We start from the raw sequence: 16,286 nt of genomic DNA on the forward strand, positions 1-16,286 counted from the left end.
GTACAGGGAGTCTGCGCCGTTTGAGCCTTCACTGTTCCGAGACATTCCCAGAGAAGCGGACAAACGCCGTCTGGCATCTTCCATTCACTGCCCCCTCGCCCTCTCTCTCTCCCTCGAACCTGACCCATCCCTCCTCTTTTCTTTCCTCAACTCTTCCTCAATCTCTTCTCCCTCTGACACCGCATCGATTTCCCTTGACTCCTTACATTGACTACATCTTCTACTCAAACAATCGCCAAGATGCCCATGAAATGGACCCCCGAGAACGACCAACTCGTAAGCTCCCTCTCCACTCTGTCTGAACTCTTGTTCTCTCTCTCTCTCTTTTCTCTTTCTTTCTTTCTTTCTCAGACTCGATACTGATCTACTCAGCTTCTCCTCAAAATCTTGGAGACCCATGACCTCTCTGTCGACACCAAGCGAGTGGCAGATGCCTGGCGTAAGTGTCCCCACCCCCCTCATACATCGTCACTGAATATTCTAACTGTTTCCCAGCCATCAACGAGGATAGCGGCAAAAAGAATGACCGTCCCACTCCTCGAGCCATCACTGAGCGTCTTGTACGCATGCGCCAGATCGTCAAGTCCACCGGCACCGGCACCAGCAGCACCGACGGACACTTCAGCATCGGCAAAGGCACTGGCTCCGCTCCCTCCACCCCCCGCAAGCCTCGTGCTTCCGGTCTCAAGACCCCCTCGACCTCGGGCAAGCGCAAGCTTTCTGGTCTGGGCGATGCCAGCCAGAATGCCCACAGGCCCGTCGAAGAGGATGACACCCCCACCCACAAGAAACCTTTGCATCCCACCCTGGCGGGCATGAATCGCAACGGCAATCCCGACCAGGTCGGCGTCACCTTGAAACTCGAGGTCGATGACGATGAGGGCTTCGTGGATCAGTTGACCCCCTCGCCCAAGCGGGTACGCAAGGCCAGCACCCTGCCTCTGGGGATGGTGAGCTACAAAGAAGAAGACGACGATGATTTGACCGTGGAGAGCTCTTCGGAGTATACTCCTGACCAGGTCCGCGAGGATGATGATATCTATGCGTGATTGCTTCTATTCTTTGGTTTCTTTCTTGCTCTTTACGTTTGTGATTTTGGTGGATTTGCTGCTTTCATGGAGATCTCGTTGCACGAATGGGGGTTGATCGTCTACGAGAACCGATGAGGGTTGGTTTTTGTATCAGCATACGATAGTTTTTGTTGAATTCACCCAACAGTCAACGTTGTGAACGCGTTTCATAAAAGAATCCCCATTGTTCTTCAACCCCTAAAGCCGAATGCCTCCCCTAAACAACAGGATCAAACTCATCCTTCTCAAATGCCATCCCACGTAATTTCAACTCCCATCTTTCCGGATCCAACAGCAACCTAAGACCAAACCCCAAGTAGAAAAGAATCTCACCAAAGCAAACACTTTGAGGAATCAATCAAGTAAGAACCGCCCTCAAGCCTCAGTAAGGGCCTCGCCATTTCCCTCCGCAGCCATGTCTTCGCCATCGGCTTTGGCCTTCTTGGCAACGGGTTTGTTGACCTTCTTGGTGCCGGCAGGCCTTCCTCGCTTTCTCTTCTCGGGAGAAGGAGCGGGAGAAGCAGCGGCAGAAGTCTGCTCCGCCGCGGGGGAGTCGTTCTCGCCGGCGTTGGCGGCCTTCTCTTTGATGCGCTGGATGCGATGCTGGATCGCGCTGACGGTGCACTCTGAAAGACTCGCGTTAGTGAGAGGATCGACAAGAGCTGCATGAGTGGGGGGAAAGGAACAGGATGGCGTGACGCGGCTTGACTTACCAGTGCCCATGTGCTTCGCGATGGCAGCGGTGTCCAGCTTTCCAGTCATGGTCTGGAGGATTGCCACGAGCAACTGAAGGGTCAGTCGTTGTTGAGGTTCTTGCGCTGGGGGGAAGGACTTACTCTCGCATCAGCCTGGTCGTTCCAGTTCATAGGCATCTTGAATGGGTAGCACGTGGATGTGTGGTGGTCGTAGATAGGAAAGAAGATATGGATGTGTGGTTCGTAGTTGCGAGCAACGAAAAGAGTCGAGAGACGGGAATGTCAGGGGAGGTGGGTTGAGGAAGGGGAGAATTCAGAAAGAATGGGGTTTTTGTAGTAGCAAGTGAGGTTACGCGGGCTCTCCCTGCGCAATTCTCAGGTTCGCCGAGACTTGAATGAAAACTGGGTAGTGACTGTGGCAGTCAAGCGCTAAGAAGAACCGCGGTCTGCAGTGTTTTGAGGTGAATCGAAGCTGTGTGCGGAACCGTGGATGGCTGGATGGGATTTTCACTCGGATTGAGCAAATATCTCTGGAGAGGATGGGGTTTCAAAAGAAACTATGGCAGCACTGAGAAATAATTGCAGACAGCGAACATGAGCCTAGGGTCAAAGAGGATAAAGTCAGAAAGACGTCAATTCAGTTGATGCAGAGGAAGCTCTTCCAGGTGGCTCCCACGGAAACGACTAAAAACAACTCAGAACTAGAGATGCACAAAGGGGCTTTTATCTCCTTCTTTTCCGACGACAGTTAACGGAACCTGCAAACATTATATTTGTAGTGGCTTTATCCCCATTATGTTGACCACAACCCCACAATCAGACGCCCTGGGTCCTAAGACCGGGCGCTCTCTCAAACACAAATTTGTTGTTCTCTTCTGGGTGGTAGGAAGAGAAGTAATCATTATATAGAAGCTCATCACGGCTTTTGTGTGCGGTTTTCAAGTCATCAAATTGTCGAAACACATGTCCCAGCGTTGTATACAGTTCGCAATAGGCAAGTCTAAATGCTAGTAAGCGGAACATACTCGGACCTATATGCGTCTAGGACAACATACATCATTCCAACGCATTGTCTTGATCCTTTTCCAAATGAGAGCAGGAACCTTTCCAAGTATCGGCTGTGGTCGGCGTCCAGCCAGCGATCCGGGTCGAATTTCTCGGGTTCTGGGAACAAGTTCTGGTCGTGGTGCATGGTCCACGAGCTCATACTGACAACGGTCTATGTAGGTCAGCCACTGATCATGTATTCTTCCAATCCGGTGCCTCGTTTGACCTACCCCTGCTGGCACTTGATAGTTGTTGAACTCGGCGCCAGGTTCGGGAACGACCCGCGGAAGTCGGCCAATGACGCCAAAGGATAGTCTGAGTATCATTAACTACAGAAAATTCTTTCTGCCAATCCAGGAGGGGAATTACCGCAGAGCTTCCTTGATAACGGCAGTCTGACGAAGATCCACATTAGCTCTTCTTCTCAAAAGTACGGTCCGCACATCCCTCACCAGATACGGTAGTTTCTCCAAAGCCACAAAGTCCATATTTCCCTTCGGATCCGGGAACGACTCTTTCAGCTCAGCCGTCAACCGGTCATAAATAGCCGGATTGCGCACCACGTTGTACGTCGCGATCGTCATGGCATTGCCAGTCGTATCCGACGCTGCGGCCAGGATGATATAAACTTCGTCCGTGAGATCGTTCACCGTCGGTACCACATGGCCCTCTGCAGCATCGGGGGAGAGAAGCTGATGGAAAACAGTCATGCGCGGCACCTTCTCGCCTCGGTCTACTGCGTCTTTGACCCGTTGAACCTGACGACGAGATCCCTGTGGCCGTTAGATCAGGGCACTGGACCAGCAAGAAGGCGATGGTCTAATATAGCACGCACCTGTTGATGCACCATTCTTCTCATCAACGCCCTACTCGTTAGCTTAGCTAGCCAGAACGGCGTACGGACTGCAACCGCCTGCAGCGTTGGGAACTGCTGAAAGAACCAATACGCGGGTCCAATATCCCGCATCATATCGAAAAAGTCGACGCCAAAGTGCTCATCGTCCAGAAAGCCATAACATTGATCGAATGCATAATCGGTGATCACGTCGATCGAGATAGCCCGGAAGCCGTGGTGTAAGTCGATGCGGCCCGTAGATTCGAAGGCCCGCTGCATGCGAGATACCAGCTTTTTAGCTTTCTGCTGCACCATACCCTCCAGGTCGAGGACCCTCTTGCGCGAGAAGAATGGGTTTAATGCCGCTCGTTTGATGCGGTGAAGGTCCGGGCTTGCCGTCGTGAAGGTAGACTTGTCAGTGCCGAAGGCGCCGTAGAAGATGGGATCCTTTCCGTATCGTGACCCTATGAAGTATATTTTGTGGCATTGTTCGGGGTCACTGAGGTGAATTTCGTTCGGATTGATACGGACTACTGGACCTGATGAGGGCGTTAGATACGTATCCATGAGAGAACGGCGAACGGAGGCCCGCGTACCATACTTCTCGTGGAGCCTTTGGGTCTGCAAATACATGTGACCTCCATGCATATTATACCAGAAGGCGTAGAGGTAAGACGCCCTAGCAAAAAGGGGACCAGGAACTTTGGCCAGAGGATGGAAAAATATGCGATAGACCACCACGCCAACGCCGCGCAGCACGATTGCGACCGTCAGGGAGGCTGCCAGCAGCCGCAGCACATCTAACCAAGTCATGTTTGATAGAGTCGAGGCGAGCGCCATGGTCAAATCTTCAACGGGATCTTTCTTTCGAGATCGCAAGAGACCAGATCAAGTGATGGATTTGTCAATCACAATGCTCAACGGGAGCCAGAGAAGATGGAGCAACACCATGTCCCATTGACGGGGGTAGTTCAGGTCCGCCATAATAAGACTTCTAATCCCGATTCACACGCAAGACAAGACAAGCCTAAGACAGGTGGGTAAGACCCCGCAGCGCATTGCTGCCATGACAGATGACCGACCGCCGGGGAGGAGGGGCGAAAGCCATCGGGATAGAACTAGCGGTCTTTGGCTGTCCGTACGAGATAGACCATGGTTCTTTTTCTGGCCACACAGGGTCACGAACGGCGAAGATCCCCAGTTTCCGCAGAAGGCAGCGTCGCATTCGGCTAGTTTGGGCCCGACCGGCAGAAGAAGGTTGATTTGGTGCTAATAACCCGACGGCTATCCAGTGCATCCAACTGGTAGTTAGCAGGATGTCGCGTTGCCTTCTCTGCTCGTTCTGCCATGGGGCGCAACGGTCCCATGCCAACCACCGTTTCGTCTGCCTTCCTGGAGAAACAAGACCCGGTGGCTTGGGACTCGTTGCAGAAAACGCCCTGCCGAAGCCAAGGTGGTTACGAAGGGATCCGTGCGAGGAGTGGAGTCGAAGGCGAATGTGACGACACCATCGTCTGGCTAAGGTTAAATTGCACAATCGTTTTGTTGAGTAAATACATGGGTAGCGGCATCATGTTGGGACGAAAAGCAATAATTAATGTGCGAAGTTAATAAATAGTCCAAATCGTCATCGTCATCGTAAGTAAATAACATGCATGGCGACTCCTTCCCGCCATCCCCGAGGCGAATCATGGGCCTTCACAAAGTACCGACGGGCTTTTGGCCGTACACCCCGACTCTGCCAAATGAAAAAAAGAAGTTAATCCGATCGGCATTCATTGCCTCGCCAATCATAAGGGAGTTAATCGAAAAAACGAGGGGGAGAAACGTACACTTGGAAATACGAATGAATTTCGGGGTCTCGGAGGCCTTTGCGCATTTGGGCCAAAAAGACCTGCACCTCCGTGTAGGACCACTAATGCAGAGTCATTCGGTCAGCAAGACATCAGATAATCAGGAAATAAAAGAAGAAGAAGAAAAACTTACGCCCATCACGCGCGTCAGTAACGCCATGGCCCATCCTTCGATCCCCTGCTCGCAATGGATTTGGTTCCACCGACCCAGTTTCCTCAGCTTCTTATCCGAGCTCCAGGGCCCGATCGGCAGCTTGAATCGTCGCTCCGTCACGTTTTGAAACCCAACGTCCTGCATGTATCCCCGGGCCAGGTCGGCGATACGAAAGGTCTTCCCAAATTTTTCCCCGGCATCGATGAAAATCTTGGACCAGACCGCCAGGACATGATCGTCGGTCACGGTGCCGTCGTCGGAGGTAAACTGAATGGACATCTCCAGCTGATCGAACCACCCGCCGGGTCGCAAATGTCTTCGTTCCTCATCAGCCACGCCGCCTTGTTGTTTTCCAGATCACGACGGGGAGGGGGATGGGTTTACTTTAGAGCATTGCGATAGAATTCGGGCCAGTCCGAAATCGCCCCGTACAAGGACCGCACGTGGATAAGATCAAAATGGTTCTCCGGGTAGATCCACGGCTCAGACGCGTCGTCGATTTCGAATCTGAGGTTCGGTGGGACGAAGCCGGGCTGGATAGGGGACAGATCGGTGCCGATAACCTGGGCGGATGGGTATTCGTCTGCAAAGTCTCTGGGCAACGTCAGCCATCGGGGCAATCGTTCGCAATCGACGGAGCTCACATGGCCCAAATCCCGGTTCCGGTGCCCACATCGAGTGCTGTCTACGCGACCATTAAGAGTGAGCAGCTGCCACCGCCAACCATTGCGAGATCAGACCGACCAACCTGGATGTTTCTGTTTATGGGAGCTAGTAATAAGCGATTATCGAGAAGCATGGTGAACATGTGATGGCTGAATACCCATGTCAGTTCATTCCCGCACAGAACGCACAACGCAGGGGATGTTGAGCACGGCTTACGCAATATCAAGCTGTTCGTTCTGCTTTTCATCATTGGGGCCCCTGGATAGGAATCAGTGTGACGTTTTGTTTTTTATCCGAATGTCGACCCTAGAAAAATGAAGAAAATAGACGAATAGAAAAGAAAACAAAAAAGCGCGTCGGGCGGATTTACCAGTAGGCTCCATCCTTGTAGGCGTGGTATCGTCGCCCATTTTCAAAGCGATAGGACGTAATCATCGAATTTATGGAAGTCGTATCACTCGCGCTGGCGAAAACGCGGATCAGCACGAGCTCCCTTCCGTATACGACCGGGGAAGCACGCTTACAAGTCCTCTGCGAAGTCCGAGAAGGGGTCATCCTCCTCGTCGGCCTGATGGGGAATTTGGGTTAGTTGTCGGGACCGTCAGGGGCAGCAGGAAACACGTACGGAATCCGAAGCATCGCCGTCGGCAGTCTCTTGAATAATGGCGGACTGCGGGACAGAGTGGGAGGCGTCCGCAGGATTGGCGGCGTCTTGCGCCCTGGGCAAGGAAGACATGACCGCCCGCCGGGAATCGGGATTTCGGAGGGAGCGAACAACAGTTGGATGGTCCAGAAGAGGGCAGAGTGCCACGAAAGATCGAAATCAATGAAGCCCGAAAGGCAGGGGGCGGTGGTGAACAAATGGTGGTGATGGAGTGGGTTATCCGGCGGTCGACGCTCGGAATCGAAACTCGGGAGGGACTAAATGGCCCCATTCTTATGCGTTTGTTCGTCAAACATCGACCGAGAACTGCGGGAAGCAGCAAGAAGCAGCGGTCCATGCGGCAGTCGACGTCAGGCTTCAGATGGTTAATGCTAATTAGGGTCGATTTCCTTGCAGTCCCGGGTCAGCTAGTGTCTTGCTTGTCCCGAAACAGGATGGTTTCTGGCCTACCTGGTCGCTGACGATAGTCTTGGATTCTATTGAATCTGTGAAATAGCAGAGCGACAGAAAAGAAAAGACACCCCAACGGAACTCGCCTTCGTCTCCTGGACTGTTGCACACCTCACAACCCCCGCCCCCACACTGCAACGTAATGGGGTCGAAATGTTCTGGAATGCACTCATAGGTGCCATGTGGTTTTCTATGTAGGAGTCGCATCCGTGCAACGATTCCGCGTTTGTGCCTCAGGCCACATGGGAAGCAGACGAAACGAATCTGGACTCCCCTGAACTGATACAACCATTAGGAATTTCCGAGGAGTAATTCCCATCCCTGTTCCCTTTCCTTCCCCCTGCCGAATTTTGCTTCATGTTTTCGCACCGCAGAATCCCCCTTCAGAGCATCCGTCGTTGAGAGCGAGGACACGCTGAAATCATGAGAAGGTATACAGCAGGGGAGAAGGGGCAAAGGGGGGAAAGAAAAAGGAAAGAAAGTCTCGATTGCTGGTATGCAGTGAGAATCCAGGAGAACGCAACCTAATGCAAATGGTGTTGGATCAACAACGAATCGGCGATACACCTATCCAGAAAACAGCCAGAAAGGGTGACCCATGCCGTGACAGGCAGATAGGCAGATTCCAATGCAACAGATCCTCTTGGCTATGGGACAGACCAATCCCTCGGCGGAATCACGGCGCACAGAAGCTGTGATGGGCACATCCTCAGCCTCGCTGTGCCAAAGTGCAGGCTCACTGCAGCCGAAGCCTCCACCGCCGATGATTGGGTCCATCCACTCGATAGGATTCCGGCCCGTGGCAGTTGGGACCGTCCGTCTTCAACCGTTCAACGTCGTGTGCATCTGCGAATGAAAAGGACGGAGGAGGTCTGCGGAGTATCATTCCAATGGCTTATATATCATGGGGCCTTTCGCTTCCTTTTCATTATCTCGCTTCGTACTCCTTGTGGCCGTTGCGATACCGCTGTCCGTTGGCGGGGCAAACCGGGTGGAGCACCGCAATGCCTAGTGTCCATCGTGGGTGGATATTGTCTCAAGCAAGTCCCTCATGATGGCTGTCAAGCGCTTGTACGGCGTAGTGCCGCCATTCTGGTCCAATTGAAAAGCTACGTGGTGCAACCTACGCAATCGACCGGATTTCCAACATCTCCGTACGCCAAAGCCAAGAGGGGCCGGAGGGGGGGAAGGATTGCAACAAACATGCGCAACCTGGTCATTATTCAGCGTAAAGCCGTCGGAAATGCTCAACCTGTCAGCCTTATGCCCATGCCAACGTCCTTGGCGTCCGTCATGGCAGACCCCAATCCCCGTTATGGCGCAGTCGGGTTGGTCCACCGACGCCCTCCGACAAAGCACAAAGAAGCCGCTTCGGAATGATGCATCGGTTTGTCCTCGCACATGACTGTAGGTAGCAGTGCGTGCTCCATGGAGGCCATGAAAGACCGTCGAATCAACGGAGTTCCGCCCGAAGACACGCAATCGCCATGGGAATCCCGGTGACAGGCCCCAGACCCTGGCAGATGGAGGATTGCCCCTCCAAGATCCACTGCTGAACTGGCTGCCAAGAGCCTCCATGGATACAGGCCGAGTGGGGGATTCGCTCACCAGCCGCATTCCAAGCCAATCTATCCTCGTGCTACCCTTTCCCCCCGGTGGCGCATTATTGCTGCTGCCTTAGACTAAAAAACAAAAGAGGTGATGAAGGCAGACCTGAATCGGGATCCTTGTTCCACCTTCACTGGCGAATCCCCACTTCTCCTGGGCCATGCGCGCGATTCAGACAAATGATTCTAGGCCATGTGTATATTGTCCCAATGGCCGTGGGGAACTGGGGGGTGTGTCCCACTGAGTGAGCACTCCGGCGGCTATAAAGTCGGTCTCTCGTGCCCTTCTTTTCGGTCTTCTTGCTATCCCTCATCCTTCAGAACTATACACTCCACCTCCAAATCCATACATCTCAATTGCACCGCCACAATGAGCTTCCACCACAGCGCAGAGGACATCCAGATTGAGGACAACCACATCTTGGTTGCCAAACTGGCAAATGAGGATGGTGAAATGCAAGACGCGTCCATTGACCTGGACGAGTTCATTGGAAACAACGACGGTGTGTCATCTCTCTCGCGTCCCGCAAAGCGTGGCCTTGTTCTAACTCTGGATCGACAGGTTCCTTCGAGTGGGACGGTCAAAACTTCTCCGAGACCGCCGAGGACGTGGAATTCTCGATCGAGGGAGACGGCGAAGTGCCCGTGCTGCGGGCCAAATTGAACAACGCGGAAGGGGAGCAAGTCGAGGCCGATATTAACCTGGGAGAGCGGGTTGTGAACAACAATGGCGCCTTTGAGTTTCAATAGTCCATAACATTTATCATACCGTGTCCGTGGGAAGCGAAAGCCACCTGTGTTGAATCTACAACCTACGAAGGCCCGTTGATCTCTGCGATTTGATGTAACTGTTGCATTTGGTAAAAGTGTAGGGAGATTCGTCCATAATAAGCGTCAGCTCATGTCAGAAAACACATAACAAGTAAAATACCTCCGACCGAATGACTCCTTGGGCAAAGGCAAAGACACCTGGCCTACCCCGAGTCCCATCGCGCATCCCAGGGGGGAAAGAAAAATCAGAATACTCCATCCAGCCTCAACTCCTCAGAAGTATCCCAGTCCCACCCGTGTGTATTCTTGTGTACAGCTGAAAGGCGTGAGTAACCCGATGTAAAGAAAAAGACGAAAAGGAGAAAGCAAAAAACCCGCCCGCATTTTATTATTGCAAAGACGCCCCCCTTCCGACCGATATAGAAAGAAATAGCAAAGCAAGCCCTAACAACATTCACGACCGTGTCACCATGCATGGCTGGTGTCCCCAATATCCACGTCATTCCCGTTCCAGTCCTCATCACCGCTTAACTCGTCGTCGAGAAAATCTTCTTCGTTGAACTGGGTTTCGGTCGGACGTTGGTTGTCGATCCGGACCGATACAACGTCACACATGCCCTGCACCGGAAGCCGCCTCTGATCGTCGTCTCCCTCGCTGGCTGTTCGACTCAATGGACTCTGATCCGTATTGATCTCCACTTCGGAAAGCTTCCGCTGGGCCAGGCGTGCGCTTTTGCGCTTGGATGGCGTTGAGATTCCGCTTGGCGGTGCATCGGACTGAGTAGCAGCTTCGTCGGTTTTGCCCTCGTCCACGTGGGTCGTGGAAGGCGCAGTCCGCGCAAGGGTGCGAAAGGCTGGGTTGGGAGGCGCGCTTCGTCTGAGGAACACCTTCTCCAGGTTCCCGATCCACTTCTCTCGGAATGATGCGCGGTCGCGCCACCCGATCTTTAAGATTGCGCTAATCATCAGGCGGCGTAGATCCCGCAGTTCAGGCGCCGCGTCGATCAACGAGGTGAAAAAGACTCCAGCAGTGCGGTCGTCCCACTTGCGCAACTGCACCAGCTCGATCTCTTGCAGCGTACTTGGCCAGGTGGGCACCTCCGACGGGCTGAGTAGTTCCCGGAAATGGGGTTCCACGTCATGGTAACTGGACCAGTCATGCATTGAAATGTCCATCTTGAATTTTTCGAGGCTCTGGCATGCCTGGGCCAGGATCACAATGAAAGACAGACTCAAATGCCGGTTGTGACTGAGAGTCAGTTCCCGGAGGTGCTGACCATGAGTCGCAATAAAGGCGCTGAAATTTGCGGTGGTCACGTCGTCGCAGTTATTGATGGTAAGCGAGACAAGTCCTGTCGGCAGGTTAGGCATCAAATATTCATTGATGATGGAACACTCTTGAAATTCCAGATGCCGCAGGTGCGGAAGTCCTTTGAGGGCCGTTGCAAGGACGACCTCCCTTTCATCAGACTCGCTACACGACTCATCGCCATACATGTCCTCACAGGCAATGTGCAGCAACCTCAGTTCCGTGATATTCTGGAAGGCGGGTTGAAGGTGCTTCGCCATCATGAGCGGCAGAAGCCGTTTGGTCTCCATGAACCGGCTATTCCAATCCCAGCTACGCAGCCTCATCGACGCCGATTCGATGGCCGAGAAGAGACTGTCGGGGTATATCCATTTCGAACGAGTGATCTGCCAAGCAGGAAGGCCAACCATGTAGTCGTCACTGTGATATAACCGAAGTCTTTTCACTTGAGGCGTCTTCTCGATCAACCTTGGCAACTCGAAATACCCCAGTGTTGGCCCGCTCTTGTATAGCAGCAGGGTTTCCACATCCACATGAAGTTCTCTTATTTTGTTCGCATAGTTAGTCGAGAGGGATTGCTGTGGACAAGACAATAGAGTCAGCAGACTATGGGTCTTGGCGGCCGGGAGCAGCGGTGGGCACTGATAGAGCACAGCCAGCGCAGGTTCGTTGAAGGCATGACAGAGGAGGGAGACGTTCACTAGCCATTGCACCGAGCTGTGCCTTCTAGTAGCCTTCTCCTCCAATAATGGATACGAGGCGAAGAAAAAGATATCGAACAAAACATGATATGGTAGAGTCTGCCAGGGTGGAATCACACCAGAGCCTACAAAGGGAGGTTCATCCGTTTCCACCTTCCTCTTTTTCTTGAGTGATCTGCCCAATTCCAAGTGTCGCTTGCCGGTGCTTCTTTTGGTCCCTTTGGTCTGCGATCTGGTTTTCACGGTTTGCCTGCGCGACGGTCGGGTCTGCGTGCTGCTGCTGCGACCTGCTGGTTCGGGAAACGGAGAGGTGAACTGAGTAGGTGTTTCGACCGGAATGACCGCCTCCGGATCTTCTGGGATCGACCCCTCGGAGGAGTTATCAGTAGAGTCTTCGCGATAGGAGACGGGCGCACGGTGGGAATCGCGAGGACGGAGGGAAAGCGACGGTCGCTCTTCGTCCGAGGCGAGGTTGTCTTCATCCGGGTGCTCATCTGAACTGCTTGCCTCATGATATGACTGAACCTGGGTGCGACTGGAGCGGACGGGGCGGGAGCGTCGAGAGGCGCGGTGTTGTGAAGAGTGAGCCATGGCAACGGGGCTTGCTTGCCCTACAGACGGAGAGGGAGCGCGAGAGGCGGATTGCACATGATCTTCAACGTGAGCCAGCAAACGATTCGAGATGAGGAGCAGACGTGAGAGGTTTGATAGGGGGCTTTGGGGCTGGCATAGAAAGACGAGGGGTACGTCGGGTGAATGTGAAGAAGGGTGAAGGAGCAACAGGACTGCAGTGAAGGCGGACGAAGGAGCAGAGCAACGATGACGACTGGAAGGGAGGGTTTATCGATAAGAGATGAAGATTGCCTGATTCTGCTGGCGCTGCCTGCCTTACGGGCCAGGCCGGCCAGACTTGCCCCGAGGCGGCTAGTGCCCCACGTGACCACCGGCCAAGGCCCCAGGCATCGACTCCCCCGCCCTGAGGCGCCGACGCTAAACCGCGAGGGGCATCGAGGAGCGTCCCGAAATAGAAACAGTCAGCTCCTCCCAGTCTATCATCGGCCTTTCGTTTAAAGCGCCCGCCGTCGTCCAGCCACCTTCTCCTCTTTCTTTCCCTCCCCTCCCCTCCCCCCCATCTATCCTGCGGTGATCATGGCGATCGGGTTTTCCCATCCAGGACATATCTCGTCTTGGGCTGTGCCTCGCCATTCTATCCGTCCATGTTTACTGTATGCTTCGTTGTGATTCGCATTCGCATCTAAGTACATATCTGCCGTCCAGTCGCCTGCGCTGCGTGCTGCCGCTGCCGTCAATTGATGCGCTCCATTGGGCTGGTCCCCCGTTCCGTTTGATTTATCTCCTTCTTCTTCCTTCTTCGGCTTAGCTGTCCGGCGCTATTGATCCGCATTTGAAATTGGGCCTGGTTTCGCAGCTATTGATGATACCCGGCTGTGGTCACGGCGCTTATCGCTCGACCGGTGATAGCTCAGCTTCTATATCTTGACGGGCCTCCATTCCGCACCGCGTCGCGGTCCTCGCACCATGGAAGGACCGTTTCCCAATGTCATGAATCAACCGGACCGCAATGAATTGGGGAACCCCCCGATGGTCATCCAGCAGTATGCGAGATATCCGCCCACTCTCGAGCCCGGGATGCACAGCGCATCCTCGCTGGGAAGCGCTCGCAGTCGCCTACCGGCCTCTAAATCGCCTCCGCTGAACCGCAAAGCAACCCCTCGCAGCTTGCAGGCATCACCAACCGGCGTGCGATCGGGTCCTCCTCCCCCGACAACCGCCGCGCCGCCCGGACCCTCGATGTCGCCCCCGATGTTCGACCCTCTCCGCCAGAGACAACCGAGAGAATCAATGGATCAGCCGGAATCTCGATCGTTGCCGTCTCGCGAAATCAAGGATGACACCATCGACGATGCCTACGTGGCGTTTATCTTCTACTGCAATCCCAACGTTCCGCCGTCTACGGACACCAGCGAGCTGCGAAAAACATTCCGATCGCCTCCCCGGAGTGACGGCAAGAGTTTCAGCATATTCACCTTGTGGGAACTGATTCGAAAACTCGACAATAAAGAACTCAAGACCTGGATATCCTTGGCGACCGAACTTGGGGTAGAACCCCCCGTGATGGAAAAGGGCCAGAGTACGCAGAAAGTGCAGCAATACGCGGTTCGTCTAAAGGTGCGTCTGCCGACCCTCCCCTCCTCCTCTTCCATGCCGTAACTAGTATTCTAACGCGCATACATCAGCGCTGGATGCGAGCGATGCACGTCGATGCGTTCTTCGAGTACTGTCTTGGTCATCCCCATGTCTACTACAATCAGATCCCCACCAACAACGCAGTTGTCAGCGACAGTCGTGACGGGGTGCCATTGGAAGAGGATCTGGCGTTGCGAGCTCTTGTCCCCCAGTGGAAACCCAAACGGGGTCGGAAACGAGCTGAAGAGAGGGATATAATATTTGACCGGGTTACCAAACGGCCCTCATTAGACACCTCCGTTAGCATCTTACACCCAGGCCCGTTCCCGGGGCACTCGGCGACCTTCCCTCCAAGTGCCATGCCGTTTAGCGCCTTTCCCGAGGAGATCGAGACGCACGATCCGTGGATGGCCGCTCCCTCTGCATTTCCGACCGCCGGGCACCCCGACTCGTCTGCTGCCCATCACGGGCCCGATCCCCGATGGAAACCCCTCGAGCGCGATGCGTCGCCTGCCGGTTATCCGCAATCGGCCATCATACCCCGGCATCATCATCCTTCCGAAGTTTACATGACCTCCACCGAGCCACGGTCCGCAGTGACCCCGTCCTCGGGTGACAAGCCACGTCCCAAAAGACGGCACGGCCCCGCCGTGTCTTCCGCGTGGCCCAACAACAACGGTTCGTCCACGGGCAAAACTCGTGGACGACCCCCGAACCGGGGAACCGTCTCGGGCCCGTTTTCATCATTTCCTGTAAATCCCAATCGTGCTGATCCGTCTCAAATACACCAACCCACTTCGAGACCTTCGCCTGCCATCCTTCTCGACCACGATGCTTCTCACCGGTTCTCCCAGCCTCAATATCAGCAATCACCGACGCCGTTCCCTGGCCCTCGACCAAACAAGCTGCAGCTTCAGGTGCCGCATCACTCGGGCGCGCCGGTACGCCTGGCCACGCCTCCGACCCTCATGGTCAACGGGATCAACAACCCACCGGGCCCTTTGAAGATCGAGGGCAGTCAACGAAACGGGGCCTCCGCCCCGGCTCACGAGATGCACAGCGCGATTGCCCCTCATCCTCAAATGCCCATCGCCCGAAATGGCCACTCCAATGCGGATATAATCTCCGACGATGCGGTTCGCGTATTAGCGGGGGAGTTGCTGAGGGCCAAGGTCACCGGTCGCCCAGCTCCCCTGAACGCCGAGGAGGCCCGCAACTTGGCCGTGTCCGTCGTGACAACTTTGACATCGTCGTACTCCCACGCGCCATTGGGGTCGCCGGTCCTCATGGCCGTTCTCCACCTTGGACTTGGGCCACATTTCGGTTATCCCGGGGTCATGGAGAGTGCAATGGTTGTGCATGTGGAGCTAGCCCCTGGGCCTCCTGCGATCATGGCGGGTGCGCCTGGGCCTGGTGGTGCCTCGCCAAACTTTGTGTACAGCGTCTCCCACGAATACAAGCATGGCCTTCGATTTACGACCAAAGTCACCTACGGCGATCTGGCTGTCGGCAAAAGCGACAGCAACAAACGCGAGAGCATCTCTCGAATTACTGATGACCTCGACAACAGCATCCCTGAGGTGGACAGTCTGACTGACGCCGAATTCGAGGTAGACGGGGCCGACAGCAATGCTTCCGAGATGACCTGGAAGCAACGATACATGAAAATGCGGGTGCAACTGCAGAAGAAGGAGCGCGCATTGTCGATTTACAAGCGTAAAATCATCGATTCGGTCATGGCAGACATCTAACACGGCTCGGCCTCTGGAGCAGAGGGGGGGCGGTCTTGCCATTGTTTTGGGAGTGAGTTCGTTGTCGTTACTCGCATAAACATACATGCCTTGATACCCCCACTTTCCTGTATATTGCTGCGATGTGATTCTATGTACTTGTTCAACTTGCTGCTTTCTTCTTTCTTTTTCTTTCCTGTTTCTCTTTTTTGGCCTGTGTACGTGAGTCGGAATGATGGCCCTACTGTTAACTTCAGTTCTTGTTGGATACCCTTTGAGCGATCTTGACCGTGCTATTGGGATTTTATGTACGCCATTTAGAGCCTTGATCTTGATTTGATTTATCTCAGCATTGGTTTGACCTATCGGTTTGATCGCATTACAACCAAGTAGCCTGTGTTTCACCAATGTGACCTGAAGAACGAAAGAACAGAAAAGTAAGCCACCGAAAGTGAGAGCCTAAAACACGCTCGCCATGGCCCAAAGTCCCGAAAACAACCAACTAAGATCAGAAAATGAAGAAACT

The 16,286-nt window shown here is 54.0% G+C and overlaps 8 protein-coding genes across 8 annotated transcripts; 3 read left to right on the forward strand and 5 right to left on the reverse strand.

Annotated features, from left to right (window-relative positions):
* Positions 1–240: 240 nt before the first annotated feature.
* On the forward strand, positions 241–1,049 carry P170DRAFT_479764 (uncharacterized protein; the record flags this gene model as incomplete). Its single annotated transcript, XM_024853715.1, has 3 exons — positions 241–276; positions 373–439; positions 496–1,049. 3 exons carry the CDS (start codon positions 241–243, stop codon positions 1,047–1,049), a joined length of 657 nt encoding a protein of 218 aa, XP_024700547.1.
* Positions 1,050–1,445: 396 nt separating this feature from the next.
* On the reverse strand, positions 1,446–1,942 carry P170DRAFT_479765 (uncharacterized protein; the record flags this gene model as incomplete). The annotated part of the gene is made up of 3 exons (XM_024853716.1): positions 1,446–1,696; positions 1,784–1,856; positions 1,907–1,942. 3 exons carry the CDS (start codon positions 1,940–1,942, stop codon positions 1,446–1,448), a joined length of 360 nt encoding a protein of 119 aa, XP_024700548.1.
* Positions 1,943–2,261: 319 nt separating this feature from the next.
* P170DRAFT_277512 (cytochrome P450) lies at positions 2,262–4,580 on the reverse strand. The gene is made up of 7 exons (XM_024843170.1): positions 4,244–4,580; positions 3,648–4,186; positions 3,265–3,585; positions 3,182–3,207; positions 3,043–3,127; positions 2,821–2,984; positions 2,262–2,765 (listed from the first exon to the last, which is right to left on the reverse strand). Exons 1-7 carry the CDS (start codon positions 4,485–4,487, stop codon positions 2,582–2,584), a joined length of 1,563 nt encoding a protein of 520 aa, XP_024700549.1. The 5' UTR covers positions 4,488–4,580; the 3' UTR covers positions 2,262–2,581.
* A 564-nt stretch (positions 4,581–5,144) lies between these two features.
* On the reverse strand, positions 5,145–7,463 carry P170DRAFT_277516 (class I SAM-dependent methyltransferase). Its single transcript, XM_024843171.1, has 11 exons — positions 7,435–7,463; positions 6,946–7,339; positions 6,845–6,888; positions 6,691–6,783; positions 6,537–6,578; positions 6,403–6,469; positions 6,299–6,339; positions 6,039–6,248; positions 5,634–5,970; positions 5,480–5,562; positions 5,145–5,385 (listed from the first exon to the last, which is right to left on the reverse strand). The coding sequence occupies exons 2-11, from the start codon at positions 7,054–7,056 to the stop codon at positions 5,346–5,348; spliced, it is 1,068 nt and encodes a 355-aa protein (XP_024700550.1). The 5' UTR covers positions 7,057–7,339; positions 7,435–7,463; the 3' UTR covers positions 5,145–5,345.
* Positions 7,464–8,366: 903 nt separating this feature from the next.
* Positions 8,367–9,205, reverse strand: P170DRAFT_277775 (uncharacterized protein). The gene has a single exon (XM_024843173.1). The coding sequence runs from the start codon at positions 9,049–9,051 to the stop codon at positions 8,443–8,445; it is 609 nt and encodes a 202-aa protein (XP_024700551.1). The 5' UTR covers positions 9,052–9,205; the 3' UTR covers positions 8,367–8,442.
* A 55-nt stretch (positions 9,206–9,260) lies between these two features.
* P170DRAFT_440396 (CVNH domain-containing protein) lies at positions 9,261–9,861 on the forward strand. The gene is made up of 2 exons (XM_024850069.1): positions 9,261–9,544; positions 9,604–9,861. Exons 1-2 carry the CDS (start codon positions 9,412–9,414, stop codon positions 9,789–9,791), a joined length of 321 nt encoding a protein of 106 aa, XP_024700552.1. The 5' UTR covers positions 9,261–9,411; the 3' UTR covers positions 9,792–9,861.
* Positions 9,862–10,277: 416 nt separating this feature from the next.
* Positions 10,278–12,413, reverse strand: P170DRAFT_479769 (uncharacterized protein; the record flags this gene model as incomplete). The annotated part of the gene is made up of 1 exon (XM_024853717.1): positions 10,278–12,413. One exon carries the CDS (start codon positions 12,411–12,413, stop codon positions 10,278–10,280), a length of 2,136 nt encoding a protein of 711 aa, XP_024700553.1.
* Positions 12,414–12,949: 536 nt separating this feature from the next.
* abp2 (putative ARS binding protein Abp2) lies at positions 12,950–16,174 on the forward strand. Its single transcript, XM_024845954.1, has 2 exons — positions 12,950–14,012; positions 14,081–16,174. Exons 1-2 carry the CDS (start codon positions 13,362–13,364, stop codon positions 15,779–15,781), a joined length of 2,352 nt encoding a protein of 783 aa, XP_024700554.1. The 5' UTR covers positions 12,950–13,361; the 3' UTR covers positions 15,782–16,174.
* The last annotated feature ends 112 nt before the right edge of the window (positions 16,175–16,286 follow it).

This window comes from Aspergillus steynii (assembly GCF_002849105.1).
Source record: "Aspergillus steynii IBT 23096 chromosome Unknown P170scaffold_8, whole genome shotgun sequence".
In the NCBI taxonomy this organism is placed as follows: Eukaryota; Fungi; Ascomycota; class Eurotiomycetes; order Eurotiales; family Aspergillaceae; genus Aspergillus; species Aspergillus steynii.

Excerpts from the sequence above, each read along its gene's own strand:
- P170DRAFT_277512 (XM_024843170.1), bottom strand. The coding sequence starts at position 4,487 with ATGGCGCTCGCCTCGACTCTATCAAACATGACTTGGTTAGATGTGCTG. Across the intron at positions 4,187-4,243 it reads AAGGCTCCACGAGAAGTATG|GTCCAGTAGTCCGTATCAAT; the intron begins GTACGCGGGCCT and ends CGCCCTCATCAG. Across the intron at positions 2,985-3,042 it reads ACTATCAAGTGCCAGCAGGG|ACCGTTGTCAGTATGAGCTC; the intron begins GTAGGTCAAACG and ends TGACCTACATAG.
- P170DRAFT_277516 (XM_024843171.1), bottom strand. The coding sequence starts at position 7,056 with ATGTCTTCCTTGCCCAGGGCGCAAGACGCCGCCAATCCTGCGGACGCC. Across the intron at positions 6,470-6,536 it reads AACGAACAGCTTGATATTGC|CCATCACATGTTCACCATGC; the intron begins GTAAGCCGTGCT and ends ATGGGTATTCAG. Across the intron at positions 5,563-5,633 it reads TACTGACGCGCGTGATGGGC|TGGTCCTACACGGAGGTGCA; the intron begins GTAAGTTTTTCT and ends ACTCTGCATTAG.
- P170DRAFT_277775 (XM_024843173.1), bottom strand. The coding sequence starts at position 9,051 with ATGCGGCTGGTGAGCGAATCCCCCACTCGGCCTGTATCCATGGAGGCT.
- P170DRAFT_440396 (XM_024850069.1), top strand. The coding sequence starts at position 9,412 with ATGAGCTTCCACCACAGCGCAGAGGACATCCAGATTGAGGACAACCAC. Across the intron at positions 9,545-9,603 it reads GTTCATTGGAAACAACGACG|GTTCCTTCGAGTGGGACGGT; the intron begins GTGTGTCATCTC and ends CTGGATCGACAG.
- abp2 (XM_024845954.1), top strand. The coding sequence starts at position 13,362 with ATGGAAGGACCGTTTCCCAATGTCATGAATCAACCGGACCGCAATGAA. Across the intron at positions 14,013-14,080 it reads AATACGCGGTTCGTCTAAAG|CGCTGGATGCGAGCGATGCA; the intron begins GTGCGTCTGCCG and ends CGCATACATCAG.